This window comes from Sminthopsis crassicaudata, chromosome 4 (genome assembly GCF_048593235.1).
Source record: "Sminthopsis crassicaudata isolate SCR6 chromosome 4, ASM4859323v1, whole genome shotgun sequence".
Taxonomy (NCBI): domain Eukaryota; kingdom Metazoa; phylum Chordata; class Mammalia; order Dasyuromorphia; family Dasyuridae; genus Sminthopsis; species Sminthopsis crassicaudata.
The window spans coordinates 457901350-457918451 of NC_133620.1; the positions used below are offsets into that span (position 1 = coordinate 457901350).

The 17102-nt window shown below is 50.1% G+C and overlaps 1 protein-coding gene across 6 annotated transcripts; it reads right to left on the reverse strand.

Moving 5' to 3' along the window:
* Nucleotides 1-1882: 1882 nt before the first annotated feature.
* On the reverse strand, nt 1883-15743 carry KCTD7 (potassium channel tetramerization domain containing 7). Of its 6 annotated transcripts, XR_012481493.1 has the most exons (6): nt 15207-15743; nt 10387-10556; nt 7998-8176; nt 5839-6211; nt 2305-3917; nt 1883-2244 (listed from the first exon to the last, which is right to left on the reverse strand). XR_012481493.1 is itself a non-coding variant. In XM_074263960.1 (5 exons), coding segments are annotated over exons 1-5 (867 nt in total). In that variant the 5' UTR covers nt 15351-15743; the 3' UTR covers nt 1883-3916. The 6 variants fall into 6 exon arrangements, 4 of the variants coding, with proteins under 4 accessions (XP_074120061.1, XP_074120062.1, XP_074120063.1 ...); XR_012481492.1 differs by having other exon boundaries at nt 2305-6211; XM_074263960.1 differs by having other exon boundaries at nt 1883-3917.
* Nucleotides 15744-17102: the final 1359 nt, after the last annotated feature.

Sequence of the window (17102 nt, forward strand, 5' to 3'; positions counted from 1 at the left end):
CAGACACAGACACACACACACACACACACACACACACACACACACACACACACACACACACACACACACACCCTAGTCTGTCAGCCCTGGGACTTGTCTTTTAAAGGGTCCTACATTATTTTTGTCTTTAGAGTACAGATATATGAAGCTTAACGAGCAGTTTGTCATCTGCTCTAGCCATCTCTTAATTGGGAAAATATTATCCTTACTTTACAAAGGGGCAACTGAACAGCCAAGAGGTGGGAAACTTTAGTCTTCTCCCCTCAGCCTTTACACACTCAGAGTCAGACAAACTAGCTTTCATTCTGTCACGTCTTTGGGCTTTGTACCACCTGTCCCTCATGCCAGCAATACTTTTCCTGCTCCTCTGTCTCAGACTTCTCTTCCTTCATTCAAAACCAAGCATCACCTTCCCCAAACCTCTCCTCCTTCTCCATGTGCTCCAGCTTTCCTTAGCAAATCCCTGTTATCAGCTACTTTGTGTTTATACTCTTTATATATTTTGTATATACCTTTCTATCTGTACTCATTGTACGTCTTCCTTGCTAGAACAAAACATTGCACAAAGGGATTGTTTGTTGTATTTATATGCTCAGCACCTAACGGAGTACCTGACACATGGGACATGCTTTAGACCAGGGTTTCTTAAACTTTTTCCACTTGCTCCTTTTCACCCAAGAAATTTTTACATGACCCTGAGAGAGATATAAAATAAGAATACAAATCAGACATTTACTTATAATAAATCATAAGTTTGTGACCCCCACATGCAGTTATCACACCACAGTATTTATACTGGGCTTTAGACTGTGATGTCCTCAAGGGGAAGACTGACTTTTGCCCTTCTTTGCATAGCATAGTAGCTATGTAGGCACTTCATAAATGCCCACTGAAACATTGACTCCACATTTGTTGATTGGTTTTCTCGGCAGGATCCGTTTCGATCCGATTCCTAAAACACTGGTCATTGGTACTTCTCTGAGCACACATCTCTTTGGAGATAGGGGTGATGACTCAGACTGGCCCTGACTAGCTCATCTAGAGCAGGTATATTACATCACCTGGGAAGTCCATGTACTGGACATTTTCGAAAATTCTGAGACCTTCATTTTCAAATGCTTAGCTTCCTGGTTTTGCATTTTAAAACATTATTCTGATAAGGAAGGGCTCTATAGACTTCCACTGACTGCCGGAGGGGTCCAGGACACACACAAAGGCTAAGAACTCCTGCTTTGCAGCTTCGTTTCTCCACCTTCCCTTATTATGCAAGCTGTACAGTGACTAGTACACTCCCATTTCGGATTCTGGGAATCCTTTAAACCCAGGAGCTCAGGGGAAGGTTACTCTGTGAAAATCTCCCTCAACATCCATCTTACTCAGTGAATCTAGTGCTTTTCAAGTTTGAGTTATAGAAAACGGAAACCTTTATTCAGGCCCCCCCACTGGGACACTGGTGGAGGAGATGGAAGGAAGCCAAGTCTGCAGAGTCCTTTGGGGCAATTTAGGGCCGGGGCTCCCGGCTTTGGCAGCAAAGAGCATTAGGAACATGATCCGAGGAAGCTAATGGAGTCGGCACCAACATCTGAGCAAGAAGGAAAGGCTTCTTACGGAAGGGATTGCTGAGCGCTGGGAGGCTGGGCTGCAGGTTAAACCACCGGCTCCAGGAGTTCTCTCAGGAGGCCACAGGCCCTTTTTCCTTACCTGAGTCTTGGCAATCACAAAGGTGTCACAATGGCATGGCCTCTCTTGGCTTTGCGTTCTCTGAGAGGGTTATCAGGAGTGCTAAGCTCCCTTCTGGCTCTGAATCTTATGATTCTGTGAAGTTGAGGGTAGGGGAAAGGAGGCAGCTAGCCCCCAAAAAGACCAAGAACACACGCCCACATCCTGATACTTCACTTTAATGCCACGTACAGCGTGAAGGCTGGCACAGCCATCCTATCACAGACATTGGACTGAAAGGAAGCTGGCGACACAGGACCTGTTACACAGTGACACAGAACCCCAGGTCTCAGGGGAGGAAGGCACTCAGCCCGGTCAGCGCCTGCATAGCCCTTCTTTCCCCATTCCCTTCCCCATGAACATTTCCCCAGAATTTTAGAAAAGTCCTGCTTCCTTCAGCCTCCGGCCACCCAGGGCAGGGAGGCAGAGTAGAAAGAGCCTTGGCTCTGGGATAAGAAAACCTGAGTTCAAATCTTATTTCAAATACTTATTGCCCATGTGACTTTGGGCAGGTCCCATCACCTCCTGGGGCCTCAGTTTCCTCATCTGTGTAACGAAGTGGCTGGACGAGCTGGCTTCTGAGACCCCTTCTGGCTCAAGAGTTATGGATGGCTGTGTGTGTGTGTGTGTGTGTGTGTGTGTGTGTGTGTGTGTGTGTGTGTGTGTGTGTGTGTAAGAGAGGTCCTTTCTGGGGGCAGAGAGCTTTCAAAATGGGGTCATCCCTGGGTAGCCTGAGCCCAAGGTCGCATGCAGAATGCCGTCTGCCCACCTCAACTCTTTCTACGACACCATTCCCATCAGGACTGTGCTGCCAGGGGCTCAGGCAGAGTTACAAATCACCCAGAGGGCAATTCCCCAACCCAACCTAAGCATTCCCCAGAAAGCCTCCAGTGGGTGGTAGGCCTGAGAAGCCAGCAGGAGGGCAGGACTGGTTGCCAGAGGCATGGTGGGTCAATGAGCCAACCTAGAGGAAACATCTGCATGAATGGCATGGGCAAGGAAATGACCACTGTTCTCTCTCCGGGCCAGCTGACAACCAGCCAGCTCAGCTGGAGAGGGATCCAGCCAATAGCCTAGCCCCAGGTCTTGCTTTCTTCACCTGCCAGGCCAGAGACCCATGGGGAGCCAACCCCGGGGAAAACTCCTACTCTGGTCTTTCACTTTCCTCTGCCTGTATCCTGACATTTGAGAACTCCTTTCTCCAGTAACCCATGATACAGCGGAAAGAGCAATGGGTTTGGGGACAGAGAGCTGTGTCCAATCCCACCTTCGGTATGTTGTGACTTGGACAGGCTCTCTCTCGGAGCCTCAGTTTTCTCATTTGCAAAATGTGGGGACTAGACGATCGGGCCTCAAGCCTGTTCCAGCTTAGTCCACTGAGTCTTTTCTCCTGGCCCGTCCCTGAAGAGAACACTTTTGGCTGTATGTTCAAAGGTAGGGGGCAGTGGGTCCCAAGAAGTTGCAAGAATTCAAATAAACTACATTGTTAGTAGTGGCGAGGGGGTGATTCTAAGGCTCTCTTGGGAACTTGTCCCCTCTTGGCTTAGAGCTCAATGACAAATCACAGAGGAGCTGGGGGACAGAAAAGATCCTGGCCCCTGAGGGCTCCCTGGAGACAAGAATAATTTCCCCAGAGAAGGGTGTTATTCCTTCAGCCCAAGGGTAGAACCCAAAGCTGGTTTTTTTGTTTGTTTGTTTGTTTGTTTTTCCCCTCCTTCCCTTCAGTGATGGCTACAGAACTACCGAATTTTTTACTTGTCTTCCAACTCAGCTTCAGGTCCTAGACAGAGGGGAGACCTGATCCAAGGGTCTGTTGCTAGCTCTAGAAAAAGTTCCCTAAATGTAACCAGGGAAGACCCTTCCTGGTAGCCCTCCTCTCCCCAGAAGGACACATAACGAAACACAGTCATTGAAAGCACGACACGACAGAGTAACAGAGAGTGACCTTCCAGAAAGATGGGGGGCACTGTCCTCACCCAGCATCCAGGTTAGCCCCCAAGCAGGGCTGCAGGGACTTTCGAAAACCAGTCATTCTGGGTCTCACCCATGTGGATTCTAAATAAGCACACTGCGATGCTCTGTGGCGGGACCAGGAGGGGACAGGGGGACAGAGGCCAATGTGGGTTACTGCCAGCACTGGTGTTAGTAATCTGCGCTCTACTCACACTGACATCCTCCTCAATAGCTTGGCTCAGTGTCTGTCAAAAAACGAACACGGATTAGGCAGTAACACCACTCGGAGACATCAACAAGACTTTTCTACTAAGCTCGAGGCGACAGGACGCGTGGTTAGCAACACTGGGCACCATGCAGGAACACCAACCCCACAACGAACATTCCCAGTTGCCTTTTGGTTGAAAAAGGCACCTGGAAATCCAGAAGAGCAGTTGCCCTGCCAACTTATAATGAAAGCTTCTCTCTAGTCTTAGGTACTATCTCCCACACAGAAACTCCTGTGCTCCACGGCCCCCAGTTCTTCTCGCCCAGTGCCGGCACTCATTCATTCAGCCCTTAGATTCCTCTCCTAGGTGGCAAGCATTCTCCCGGGTGCTGGATCTCGCTGTCACTCATGGCCTTAAAGCTACTTCTCCTGGGAGGGGACAGCTTTGCACAGGGACCCCAAGGACAAGGCCCACAAGCTCGGTGGAGGGCTCTTGCTCAGCTTCCTGGGCTCAGATGAAGCCACATCATCGGGATTCTGGAAACATCCTTAGATGCTCTAGGCTAAGTCAACCAGTCCTTACACACATGGAGTCAATAGGGATGGGTCAGCCAGAGCTGACCATATAAGATCCCCTCTACAGCACACGGCTATGGTTTGAGTGGGGATGGGAGCCCGGCGGCGGGACTCTCTAAGTAGCCCTGACACATCCTGCCAAGGAATGGAGGAGTGGTTGGAGATGCTGAGTGGGAGATCACAGAATGCCATCGCTTGGTTGTCTGAGCCTCCAAGAAGGGCAAGCCCATAATTTGAACAGTTTCCTTAAGGGAGAAGGGAGAAGCCCAGAGGCCATTTAAAATCTTCAAAATCTAGGGGCCCAAGTTTCCTTGGGAATTATTGCTGGCTTACCTACAAGCCTTTGGGGAAACAGTGCTTCCCATTCAGTCCCTCCTTTGATCCTTCAGAACCCAGGGCCTGCCTGAGGGAGAGACCTGAGTACATGGACTTTTGCTGTCTGATTCTAGGGTGGGTATGTTTTGTAACTATGAGCTGAGCACTTAACACAGCAGCTGGGAACATGGAAAAGGAAGTGGATGGAGACTCCATGTCTATCCCTGCCTCCCATCAGCCTCTGCTGTCTGCATCTCAGCTCCATGCGAATAGCCCTGTGCAGGAGTTTGGGGAATGGCAGGGAAGGGAAGAAGGGATAGCAGGAACCAATGCCCAAATCAGGGCTGTAAACACTGGTTTTTCTAAGGCGAACCGGGCACAGGCCTTTGGCAGGTCTGATCACAGATCCCAAAGGGGATGAGAAACGTGCTTGGTGAGGAAGAACGGTCTTTCTAGGTCCCAAGAGGAGAAACTGATCAGGGATATTTGAGGGAGATAACGTGATAAGAACAGATCCCTTTTCTTCACCAGCATGGGAAGTTTAGGGAATTCATTCCGGTCAATCTCCCATACTCCATTCTCTTTTTCCCAGCTGGGTCCTGGGCACATAGGGTTTTATAAGGAATGAAACCAGAACAGGGGGATTGGGAGCGGGGAAGAAAGGGACTAACGCCCACCAGAGTATGAAACATGGCTCAAGACCCAGCCCTGACCTCCAAGAAGAATCACAGCTCTCCCTTGAGATCAGAGACAGTCAGATAGCTCTGGGTCTCCCAGATGGGCCCCAGCTAGATGCCCTGAGCCACAGGCAAGAAGGTGCTGCTCCTAAGAGAGGGCCCAATGGGGCCACTGTTCCAGCTGGCTAATGCCCTGGGCCTGGCCCCCAAGTGCAGCTCTGGAGCTGGGCCCCCCTGGGCTGAGCTGCTCAGGACTCAGTCCCCATCACAGCATGTCCCTGGGACTGGTGGTCAGCAGCACTTCCAGAGGCCCATTTTTTTTTTCCAGGGGATGTCAAGCAGAGCCGACAGCGCCCCCTCCCACTGGGGCTTCTTGCCAGGACTACTCACCACCATGTGATCTTGAATTCATAGATGGGCCTCTTGCAGTAATAGTGGTTAACCAGGTGCTTGTCGCAGACCCCGATGCACTGGTGATCCACTGTGAGGCCCTGGGCAGAGAGGTCCGTGACCAGGCAGTGCAGCAGGTCATAGACATCAGCCACGGCCTCCCACGGCCCGAAGGACACATCCACTTCACAGTGGTGTTCGAAGAAGGGGCTGTCACTTTCGCTGCGCTCGAAGCGCAAGGAGTTAAAGAGGGGACACTCGTAGGGGGTGATGGGCATCTCCTCCTTGAAGACACAGACCTTCAGCTTGGCAAAGCGCGCCTTGCGCTGGACAGCCCGCAGCTGGGCGATCTCCACAATCCGCTCCAAGTGATCTTAGGGGGACAGAAAACAGCAGCGGTCACAGGGAGGAGGACATGCCAGCAGGAATAACAGGGCCTGGCTGGGGGAGGCCGGACAGAGGAACAACACTGCCCCTGATAGGCCTAAAATAACAATCTGAGGGTTTCAGAATCCTAAGTCTAGAGTCAGAAGAGACCTTTGAAGCTGCTGAGTCTAACGCCTTCACTTTACAGAAAAGGACACTGAGGCTGAGGGAGTTAAGTGACTTGCCTAGGTCTCATGCTAGTAGGTATCTGAGGCAGGATTTGAAGTTGTGTCTTCTTGACACCAGTATGCTTCCTGGAGGATGTCAGAAATAGTAACACTCCTGTTTTAAAAAGGAATAGGACTCTTTATATTTTGACAAGGATTCCAGTTTGAAATAAAAGGAAGGGGAAAACAACAGTTTTTATTTTATTAGTTTGAGTTGAAAATTACTTATTTATCAATTTGAAATAAAAGGAAGTGAGAAATAAAGGGGAAAAATAAAAAAGAATGAAACCCAAATGAATCAAAGTGAGTGAATTCCCTTTCTTGAGAGCTCTGGTTAAAAAACGACCAGAATTTTCATTTAGCTAGCAAAATAAAGTCACAAAGGTACAGTAGAGACAGAAAATGGGATGCTGACCCTCCATGTCTTCCTTGGGTATGTTTCTCATGTTAAACGTAACAAGCCAGGCTTGGGAATAAGGAGATCTGGGTTCAAGAGCCATCCTTGAGACACACAGTAGATTCTAAAGAGATCATTATAGAGGGAGAGCGACCCACATGTGCAAAAATGTTTGCAGCAGCTCTTTTTGTAGTGACAAGGAACTGGAAGCTGAGGGGATGCCCATCAGGTGGAGAATGACTGAATAAGTTCTGGTCTATGAATGTTATGGAATATTATTGTTCTGTAAGAAACGACCAGCAGGAAGATTTCAGAGAGGCCTGGAGAGACCTACAGGAACTGATGCTGAGTGAGATGAGCAGAACCAAGAAAATATTGTACACGGCAACAACAACATTATATGATGATCAACTGTAATGGACTTAGTTCTTTTTAACAATGAGGTGACTCAAGACAATTCCAATATTTTTTGGGATGGAAAGAGGCCATCTGAATCCAGAGAGAGGGCTGTGGAGACTGAATGTGGATCAAAGCATAAAATTTTCACCTTTTTGTTGTTGTTTTTTTCTCATGGTTTTTTTTCCTTTTGATCTGATTTTTCTGGCTCAGCATGACAAATAAGGAAAAACATTTAGCAGAATTGCACATGTTTAACCTATATCAGATTGCTTGTGTCTTGGGGAGTAGATGAGAAGGAAGGGAGAAAAAATCGGAACACCAAGTTTTGCAAAGTTTTAAAACTATCTTTACATATATTTGGAAAAAATACTATTAATTTAAAAAATAAGTAGGTTGAGGCAAGACAAGGCTTCCTAACTTTTTTTTGTGGGCCGTCTGAGGAAGCCTGTAGAGGAGTTCTTAGAATCAAAATGAAATATAGTATTAAAAAAAAATCAATTACATTGAAATAAAGATGTTGTTTTCCCCCCATCCAAATTCACAACCCCCTGAAATCGACCCACAATCCCCAGTATGTATACCCAAATAGCAACAGACATCTACCGATATTTTCAGATTTGTAAGGAATATTGCTTGAAACAACTCTGTGAGGTGGCAAGGACTATGGTAGCCATTTTACAGATGGGAAAACTGAGGCCGAGAGTATTTCAGTGGCTGGCCCAGGGTCACACAGCAAGTGAGATTCCACGGTTTAGCCTTGCCCTCCTCACCTTTATAATAGGGCATGAGCCCCAGGAACGCTTGGCGCACCTTCTCCCCCTTCAGCGGCTGCACATCCTCCAGCTGCTCCAGCAGGGGCCCGATGGCGTAATACTGGGCCTCCTTGTACACGGCCCGTACGCGGTCCCGTGGAGGCAGGTCACCGGAACGAAGGAAGTTAAGCACATCTCTGAGAGGGAAGCAAAGGAGGAATCAATTACAGGACTACGCTGGGGAAGGTGGGGAAGGAGGGAAGAATAAAGGGAAGGGGGGAAACAGGCAGGGATGGATATAGGATGGCTGCAGGAAGTGAGCCCGGACAAGTCTCTTCATCTGTAAAAGGAGGACACTAGACAGAGCAAGAACTGTTCCAGCTCTAACTCCTGCCTCCACGTCCTCACCCCAGTCCTCCCCGCTCTTTCCCAGGATATACTCCCACCTCACCCCTACCTCAGAATTTCTCTCTTCCTTCAAGACACAGCTAAAGTGCCAGGATCTACAAGAAGCCTTCTCCTTATCCAGCCAACCCTGGGGCCTTCCCTATCCTACCTTGTATTTTATTTAGTATATACTTATATTCATGCTCCCTGTTAAAGTCATCTTCTTTGGAGGAAGAATTTTTTGTCTCATTTTTGTATTGGGAGTCCCAGCACCTGGCATACATAAGGTACTTAATAAATGCTCATTGTTAGATTGGTTGATTCTCCTGACTCAATATACCCACTCTTTCAGTTGATCTTTAGAAAGTGCAACTTCTCAAGGCCCTTTGCCACCCCTGACACCCTCCACCTTGCTCGTGTCCACTTCTCACTGACCCCAGCTGAGAAAGCTGCCTTGCCTGGGGATCTGAGGAAACCCGACCTTGGGTTTCTCTCCTGAGCATGTGTTCCAAGCTCGAGCAGCGTCACAGGTCTCAAACCCTTCTTGCTCTTTCCAGGCCTTTGCCAAGCTATGTCCTGGTACCAATACTAGCAAGAGATTGGAGCCAGACAGGGCTGCCATGTTTATTGCCCTGCCACCTGGCTTCCTTCACTCTTTGGCAGCATCCTCAAGGACAGGGCACACGCCAATCCAGAGGCCTTCTCAGGAAAAAACAAATACCTCAGTGCTTCCCTGGCACCAGGAGCCCCTCCTCTGGCCAGCCAGTCCCAGCCTGGGATCGAAGGTCTGCATGGAATGCCAGCTGAGACCTAGCACTTTCCTCCCCCAAAGAGACCGCAAACAAATCTTTTTATAGCTCCAACGAGTGATGTGACACGTTGTTTTCTCAGAGCCAGAGGCAGCTGACAGCCCACTGGGGACGCGAAGATGCTACAAAGCAAATGAGTTGGCCACATGTCCCCTCTGTGAAGGTGGAAGGCGGCCCTTCGTCTGGCCTGGGAATGAGGAAGTCCTGCTTGGAGGTGGAGGAGTCGGGGAGATGACTAGCTGAGTTTCCAATGACAGGAATTCAGGAGTGGCCTGATGGTCATACTGTGGCAGTGGGAGGACAGGCCAGCCTAAGGAGCCAGGGTAGAGGAGCCCCTCTAACGCCCTCCTTTACCCTGAGACAGTCAGTCCAGGGACAAAGGGAGCGTCTCTCATGCAATTACAGATCTTTTGGATCTAGCTAGAAAATATGGTTTTTTTCTTTAAGAAGGGAGGACATAAGGTAAGATCACATCCCATCAATTCCATACAGAGAAGCACCTCTGTTTTTTAAGTCTCTAGAGGAAAATCTGCTCCATTACTCCCCTATCACTTCAAATGTCCCTCCCTCTCCTCTTTGCAGAAGTGGGGGGGCTTGGGGGGGCACCTTCTATATACACAGCCACATGGGACTGAGGTTTGGGTTGATTTTGCTGAATACTTTTTCCTCTCTCTTTTTTTTTCAATCTTTATCACAGGGTTGGATCACTGATGAGGCACAAGGAGAAGAAATATATTCAAAAATGATGGTGATATAAAAGAAAAGTTATCAACAAATACAAGTTTTTCTTTTTCTTTTCTTTTCTTTTTTTTTTTTTTTTTAACAAATGTCCAGATTTTTTTTTTTAATGTGAACCTTTTGGCTTCAGCTTAAGACATGTCTAGTATAGTCAGACATAGAATTGGAAAGGAACTCTGAGGTCATCTGGTCCAACCCCTCCCTTAACAGATGAAGAAACTGGGTAAGTGAGGTGCTGAGAGTTCCCAGCTAGAGTGGGTCAGAGGCACACAGAGTCCAGCTTCTCTCCCTCCTGGCACCTTCCTACTCAGTCAGCCCAGCACTTGCAGCGTACCTACAAGACTGACCTCACGCTGCGCCACGGCACCATAAGAGAGCTAGGTCTGCAGTCCCGGAGATGATGGAAGTGTTTCCTTGTGTCTAACTAACGTGCATGGAGGGACAGCCCTGGAAAAGCGGCAGACAACACCTACCCAAAGTGGGTCCCATCGCGGTCAATGAAATACCGCCCCTCCGCATCGGTGGGAATGTAGTGGCGCCCGCTGAACATGGCTGCCAGCATGGTGTCCTCATAGCGCCGCAGTGTTGACAGGCGTGTAGTGAAGTACATCCCTCCAATGTTGAGAGGCACGACCTCAGGGAACTGGAAGGACAAACGAGGAGGCACTGAAATGGACCGGGAAGGAAGCACGGGGAACCCGGGCATCGAAGGGGAATTCCGCTGTGTCTGATCTGTCCTTCCCTTCCTTTGCCCATTCAACACACCTTACCCAAATAAGGTGAAGGGTCAGACATGGCTGAAATGACTCAATAAGAACAATCTGTAAAATGAGGAAAGGCAGCCAGATGGTGCAATGGATAAAGCACTGGAGCCCGGAGTCAGGAAGGCCCAAATTCAAATCCTGCCTCAGACACTTACTGGCCCAGTCACTTCATCCTGCTTGCCTCAGTTTTCTCATCTGTAAAATGAGTTGCGAGAAGGCAGTGGCCAACCATTCGTGTCTTTGTCAAGAAAACTCTAAACTGGGTCATGAAGAGTCACACATGACTAAAAATGACTGAATAGTAACAACAAAAATGAGGAAAGGGAACTGCCAGGTAAATTTACCTGTGGCAGGTAAGTGAAGACATATAACCCCTGAAAGTGTCACACAGTCATCACCCCTTGGGTTTTCTGGATTTGTTTCCCTGTGTTGGGGTGCTACCAAAATAAACCTGAAAAAAAATGAGGGTAGTTTCCTAGGATAGGAACTGATTCTTAGGCCTGAAAGGCATTAGAGTGATGATCCAGTCATAGGATCAGAGGTTTAGAGCTAGAAGGACTTTAAAGATCACAAATGGAGGGGTCCATTTGACAGAGCAGGAAACTGAAGGGAGTTGTCCAAGTCCCTCAGTAGAAGTGTAGCTCCTTGAGGACAAGGATTGTCACACATGGTATTTGTATTCTCAGTCCCTAATGCACTACCTGATACCTAGTACGTGCTTATCAAATGCCTATTGATTGACAGCCCTGCTCCAAGCTACATCCCTCCTTTTTTCTTTTTTTGGGACAGACACGCTTTCATCAATGAGGGCACTCTCTCTATCCAGGCAGATCGCCAACTGCTCTGCAAGCTCTGGTCACACTTACAGACTGCTGGCTGGTTTAGGGGTTAGCTGTCTTGCTCAAAGTCACAGGTTCTGTAAGAGAAAGAGGTGGATCTTCCTTCCTGTGGGGCACTGTGTCCACCATCCTGTCAATGCTGCCAGTTAAAACTCATTCGTCTTTCCTCATTAGGGCCCGAGGTGACTCTGGATTCTCAAAGGCCAGGCCAGCTGCAGGGGATTAGCCATGGCAGGTGCTTCCAGGCCGGAGAGACTTCAGGCACAGGCTAGTGACCAGAGAATGTGTCTGTTATCTCAGGAATGGCCTGGCTTAGTCCAGAGGGGCTCACCACTAGTTGGCTAAGCTAACTTTTTTCTGCTGTGGGAAGTCTACAAAATCATTTTTTAAATGACAGAGGAGTCCAAATCTGTGATGGAGCTGAGAGTGGAGGTAGAAGTGGGGGGAATACCCACATGAACGACATCTTAGATGATGTAATAATAGCCAACCTATGCTGAGGATCAAAGTATCCCAGATCTAGAGCTAGAAGGAAACTTACAGGTCACTTGGTCCAACCCTCATGTTTGACAGAGAAGGAAACTGAGGAAAATCCTCTGACTCGACCCAGGGCTCTTTTCATTGTCCTATACCATCGCCTTATCTCCCATTTTTCTTTTCTTTCTTTCTTTCTTTCTTTCTTTCTTTCTTTCTTTCTTTCTTTCTTTCTTTCTTTCTTTCTTTCTTTCTTTCTTCCTTCCTTCCTTCCTTCCTTCCTTCCTTCCTTTCTTTCTTTCTTTCTTTCTTTCTTTCTTTCTTTCTTTCTTTCTTTCTTTCTTTCTTTTTCTTTCTTTCCTGTCTTCTTTCAATCAATAAACATTAAGCACCTACTATGAAGCAGCAGCTGAGTAGTTCAGTAGATAAAGCATAGAGAATGAAGGCAGAAGGAACTAAGTTCAAATCCAGTTTTAGATACATACTACCTGTATGACCTTAGGCAATTCACTTAAGCGCTTTTTTTTGGCCTCAGTTTTCTCATCTGTAAAATGGGGATGATAATAATAGTATCTACCTGCCAGTTGTAAGGATGAAATACTATACATAAAGCACCTAGAATGGTATCCAGCATGTATGAGACACTGTATAAATTGTTGATGTTATGTGCCGGACACTGGACTAGACCCCTTTCACATACATAACCTCATCCAATCTTCCCCTAAAATCTGGCACTGGAGGTAGATGGATTTAGTATCTTTCTCCTCTATTTTTCATACCCAGAGAAAGGCAATGTGACAAGGTTTATAGAGAGGAGGTCTCAGAGCCAAGGAAGACTGGCTCTTCACAGACACTTCTTTCAAGTCCCAGCTAAAGTCCCTGCTTCCCTAAGAAAGGAAACCTAAGAAACCTTTGAGTTTCCTTTAGTGTTAGTACTTTCCCTCATCTCATCCCATCTCTCATTTGTACAGAGCTGTTTGCTGGTTGTCTTCCTCATCGAACCACGAGATGTTCCTTGAGATAGGGACTGGGTTCTGTCTTTCTGGTTATTCCCAGTGCCTGGCACCCCATAAGTTCTTGACAAATCCTTGTCGACACATACTGATTGTGTGACCCTGGACAAGCCATGTCGCCTCTTAGTGTTCTAAACCCAGAAGTGCCAAACAGCCCACTGCAGTAATACTCTCCACTGCAGCCGAAATCAGATTAAGATATAATTGGAAAAAATATTTAACAAAATAAAATTTTAAATACATTAACACATAAAGAGGATAGAGTGCCAGGCCTAGAGTGAGAAAGACTCCTCTTCCTGAATTTAAATCCCAGCCTCAGACACTTACAAGCTGTATGATCCTAGGCAAGTCCCTTAATCCTGTCTGCCTCAGTTTCCTCATCTGCAAAGTGGAGCTGGAGAAGGAAACAACAAACCAATCTAGAATCTTTGCCAGGAAACTCCCAAATGGGGTCATGAAGCGTTAGACGTGACTGAAAAAAGATTGAACAACAAAATTCATAATAATGTGTAAGCTTATATTAATATGAGTGTGAGTACACAGCATAATTAAAATGTAATCCATGTTAATATGTCCATATGTTCATAATATTAATGTGGTCATCATGAGGATTCTGTATAGGCCAGTGGCCCCCATTTCTACAGGAGTTCCATACCTCAGTGGTGGACAACTTTAAGGCTAGAAGCTGCAGACCTGCCTTGGAGGAGGAAGTTTCCACATTTGATGTTCCCTATATAATGACCCCAGTCTTTATATGAGGTACAAGGTTCAAATGTGAGTTTTGTCTAGACCAGTGGTCCTCACACTTTTTAAATAGGGGCCAGTCTACTGTCCCTCAGACTGTTGGAGGGCCGGACTAGAGTAAAAACAAAAGTTCACACTCTGTCTCCGCCCCTCAGCCCATTTGTCATAACCCGTTGGACCAGGCGGCATAAACATCCTCAAGGGGTTGCATCTGGTCGGCGGGCCATAGTTTGAGAACCCCTGCTCTAGATAGTAGAAGACGCCCTGTTTTCCTTAGCAAAGGTCCGGCAGCTATGCCCCGAGTTGCAGAATGTAACAACAATCCTTTGCACTCACCCTCTGGATGATCCCTCTGACCAGCACCAGGTGCTCATTGAGGAATTGATGATTTTCATATTAATCAATGACTATTTAAATCTGTTGGAGCTCCCCGGTTTCCCAGGAGATTCTCCAAATAGCTTGGAGATGAGTAAGTACCAAGTCAGGTAACTTGTCAGTGACAAACAGTATTCGGACTGAGCCGGTGACCCTGAGGCTCAGGGGAGTCTCCAGAGAGAGGTCTCCCAACTCTCCCAGGGTCTCACCGAGAATAAACACCAGCTGAGGTCTCCGAGGGCCCCTTTTCCCACGGCTCCAGGGACTCGGCGCCGCCTTTTTGTATAGACCCAGAGTCCCAGACTTCCAGGACAGTAAGAGCTGGGGCCAGGAGGGACAGACTGGATTTGTCCAAGGTCATTAGGGCAGGTCAGTGGCTGACAGGGCAAGGAACCCAAGGGTCCCGCGCCCCAGTCTGGGGGCCCCCAGTGCCTTCGGAGCCCCTCCCCCTATTGGACGCCCGGGGGGCATCCTCTTCCCCAACTCTCACGGTAGCCTCATGGCTGGCCCCATCCTTCTCCCTCAGGCCCCCTCCCGTTCAGCTCCCCCACTGTCATTTTCTAGGCTTTTCAGTCACCTCAGGTAGAAACAGTAAAAGATGGAGTCTCCCACACCACCCATTACATCAGAGGACGCGGCTGGGTGGGGTGGAGGAGGAGGGAGGAGGCCCCCGCCTGGTCTGGAGAGACACACCCCCCCAATGGTCAGTCTGTACAGCAGTCCCGGTCATCCGGCCAAGGGAGATAAGTTGGGGGGAAACTGACAAGCTTCTCGTGACCTCTAAGGCTGTCGGGTCCCCAGGCCCTTGCTCCCACGACCCTCCCCCCAGCTAAGGAAGGGCGGGGATGAACTTGTGGGGGCCCCCTCACACTGTACTCAAGCTGGGGCTTCGGGAGAAAAACTGGACGCGCCCCGCCCATGGGGGGGATGCAGGGAGGGGAGGACTCCGTCTCCTGACCCTCGCTCGGTGGTCACCCGGAGGCCAAAGACCCTCCCAGCCACGGCTCCTTCCCCCGCCCCGGCTTCTCCCCCCTCCCCCCCTGCCCTGGCTCTGTGCGGGTCCCCAGCCCCCCGCCTCCGTTACCTCCTGGGGCAGCAGCGGCAGGGCGTGCCCGGCCTGGGTGGCCGTGGGGGTGGCAGGCTCCTGGAAGTCGTCTTCAGCGTCCGAGCTGGACATGGCATCATCCGGGCGACGGCTGGCTGGCTCCCGCCCTGTGACTACCACCATCCCTCCGGCTCCGGGCAGCGGGGGAGGCGAGGCTGGGGAGGGGGGAGGGCCGGCCCAGGTGGGGTGAGGGTGGGGGCTCGGTGGGGAGCTAGACCCGAGAGCGCCCGGGCATGGTGGGGGAGGGGGCGTGCCTCCGCGGGGGCTGGGGCAGGGGTGCAGGCGGGGGGAGAAGGGACAGCCAGAGGCGGGGGGAGGGGCAGCCAGCTGTGTGTGGGAGGAGCCACCGGAGGCGTCTGGGGAGGAAGGGGCCCAAGGGTGGGGACCCGGGATCCTGCCCTCGCTCCCTCCCGCTCGGGGTTCTCCCTGCCCTCGGCAGCGCCAGGACCGCGGTAACACCGGACTGCTCTCCTCCCTCCTCGCAGCACTGGGCGAGCCGAGCCGAGCCTTCCCATTGGCCCAGCGCCGCGGCTGGCCCGCCTTCTGATTGGCAGGGGCGCTGCCCAGTCCCGGGCCGGCCGGAGAGCCCAGCCAAGGCGGGAGTGGCCGCGGGCCGCCCGGATTCGCTAGCTGGCTGGCACGCGCGTTCTCCCGACCCTCTGCGTCGGCCCCGAGCGAGGACATCGGCCCGGGGGCTGGCAGGGGGAGCGCCGCGTCCTCTCGGGGACCCACCGCCTCCACTGGGCTGATTGGGCCCTTCCCGGCTGGCCCGAGACCGCCCCTCCCTCCAGGGTGGGAGAGAGAAGGCGGGGTAGGCCGTTACCATGGCCACGGGATTCGGGCCGCATCCGTCCGCCCTCCAGTCTCTCCCTTTCCATCTCTCCCACGGTCGTGGTCTTGGCCTTGACCTCTGCAACCCCCAGGGGGGGAGGAGGCCGGCCGGGCCTGAGGTCTGGCAGTCAGGAGGTGTGGACTGTAAAATGGGGGTTTGGAGCAGAGCGCACTGACCACTCAGTCCTTCCAGCTCCCCCGGCGCAGGGCTCCTCCCTCCGGGGCAAGTTGGTGGGACCGCTCGGCAGCAGGGCCCCGGCCCACCTCACTCCCTGCTGGTTTCCCCTGCCCACCTCCCGGGGCTTCCGCCTGCGTGACTCTGTGCATGTAAGGTGAAGGCCTGATAACCCTCGGCTTCTAAGGCCCCTTCTACTTGTAAAGCTCCAACCTGTGACCCAGAGAAGGGTTGTTCCTTATCCACCTTCGGCTTTCCTCCTAGTCGTGTACATAGAAGTCACGCAGAAGGAGTCAGTGAGGATGCCCTTCACCCCCGACAGATCTTTACATTTTGTTGCCATCTTTGTGTTTCTATCTCTTCTGTTTCTTCTTCAGAAAATCATTCCTTGACTACTCAGAGCGAGTGTAAATAGCAACTGTTTCTCTTTTGGGCCACAAACCCTGAGGAGCTTCCCTTCCCAGATCGCCTTTTTTTTTTTTTTAAATTAGATTATAGAGGCCATTCTCTGCCTCATTTCTTATCTAGGCTTAATCACTGAATAGGTGTCTCCTCAATCAAACTGGGACCTTAGCTTAAAGGCCAAGGTCTTCCAGTGCACCCAGAACCACCTCAACCCGATCTATGTCTTGTCCCAAATGGCTCCAGATGAGAAAGTGAGGCTGGCGACCTTGCCCAGCCTCCCTCACTTAAATCCAACATATTTGCAAGTCATGGCATCCCCTTTCTGACGTCGGGATCCTCTTCAGGAACAAACATCATACACACTCACAGCTAACCTGACAAATGCTCTCTGAGCCGCATCCCAGCTGGAACTTCTTTCTGCTTCTGAAAAGGATTTTTTGCTGCCTCCCCAAAGAGTTGCCAAC

What these genes read in the sequence shown, in the direction of transcription:
- KCTD7 (XM_074263961.1), bottom strand. Translation starts at nt 15,307, where the DNA reads ATGATGCCATGTCCAGCTCGGACGCTGAAGACGACTTCCAGGAGCCTG. An exon ending in TGCCGCTGCTGCCCCAGGAG is followed by an intron (nt 13,398 to 15,206) that starts GTAACGGAGGCG and finishes TTCCTTCTCCAG; the next exon opens with CTCCACTTTGCAGATGAGGA. An exon ending in CGCGATGGGACCCACTTTGG is followed by an intron (nt 8,177 to 10,386) that starts GTAGGTGTTGTC and finishes CTTCCCTCTCAG; the next exon opens with AGATGTGCTTAACTTCCTTC.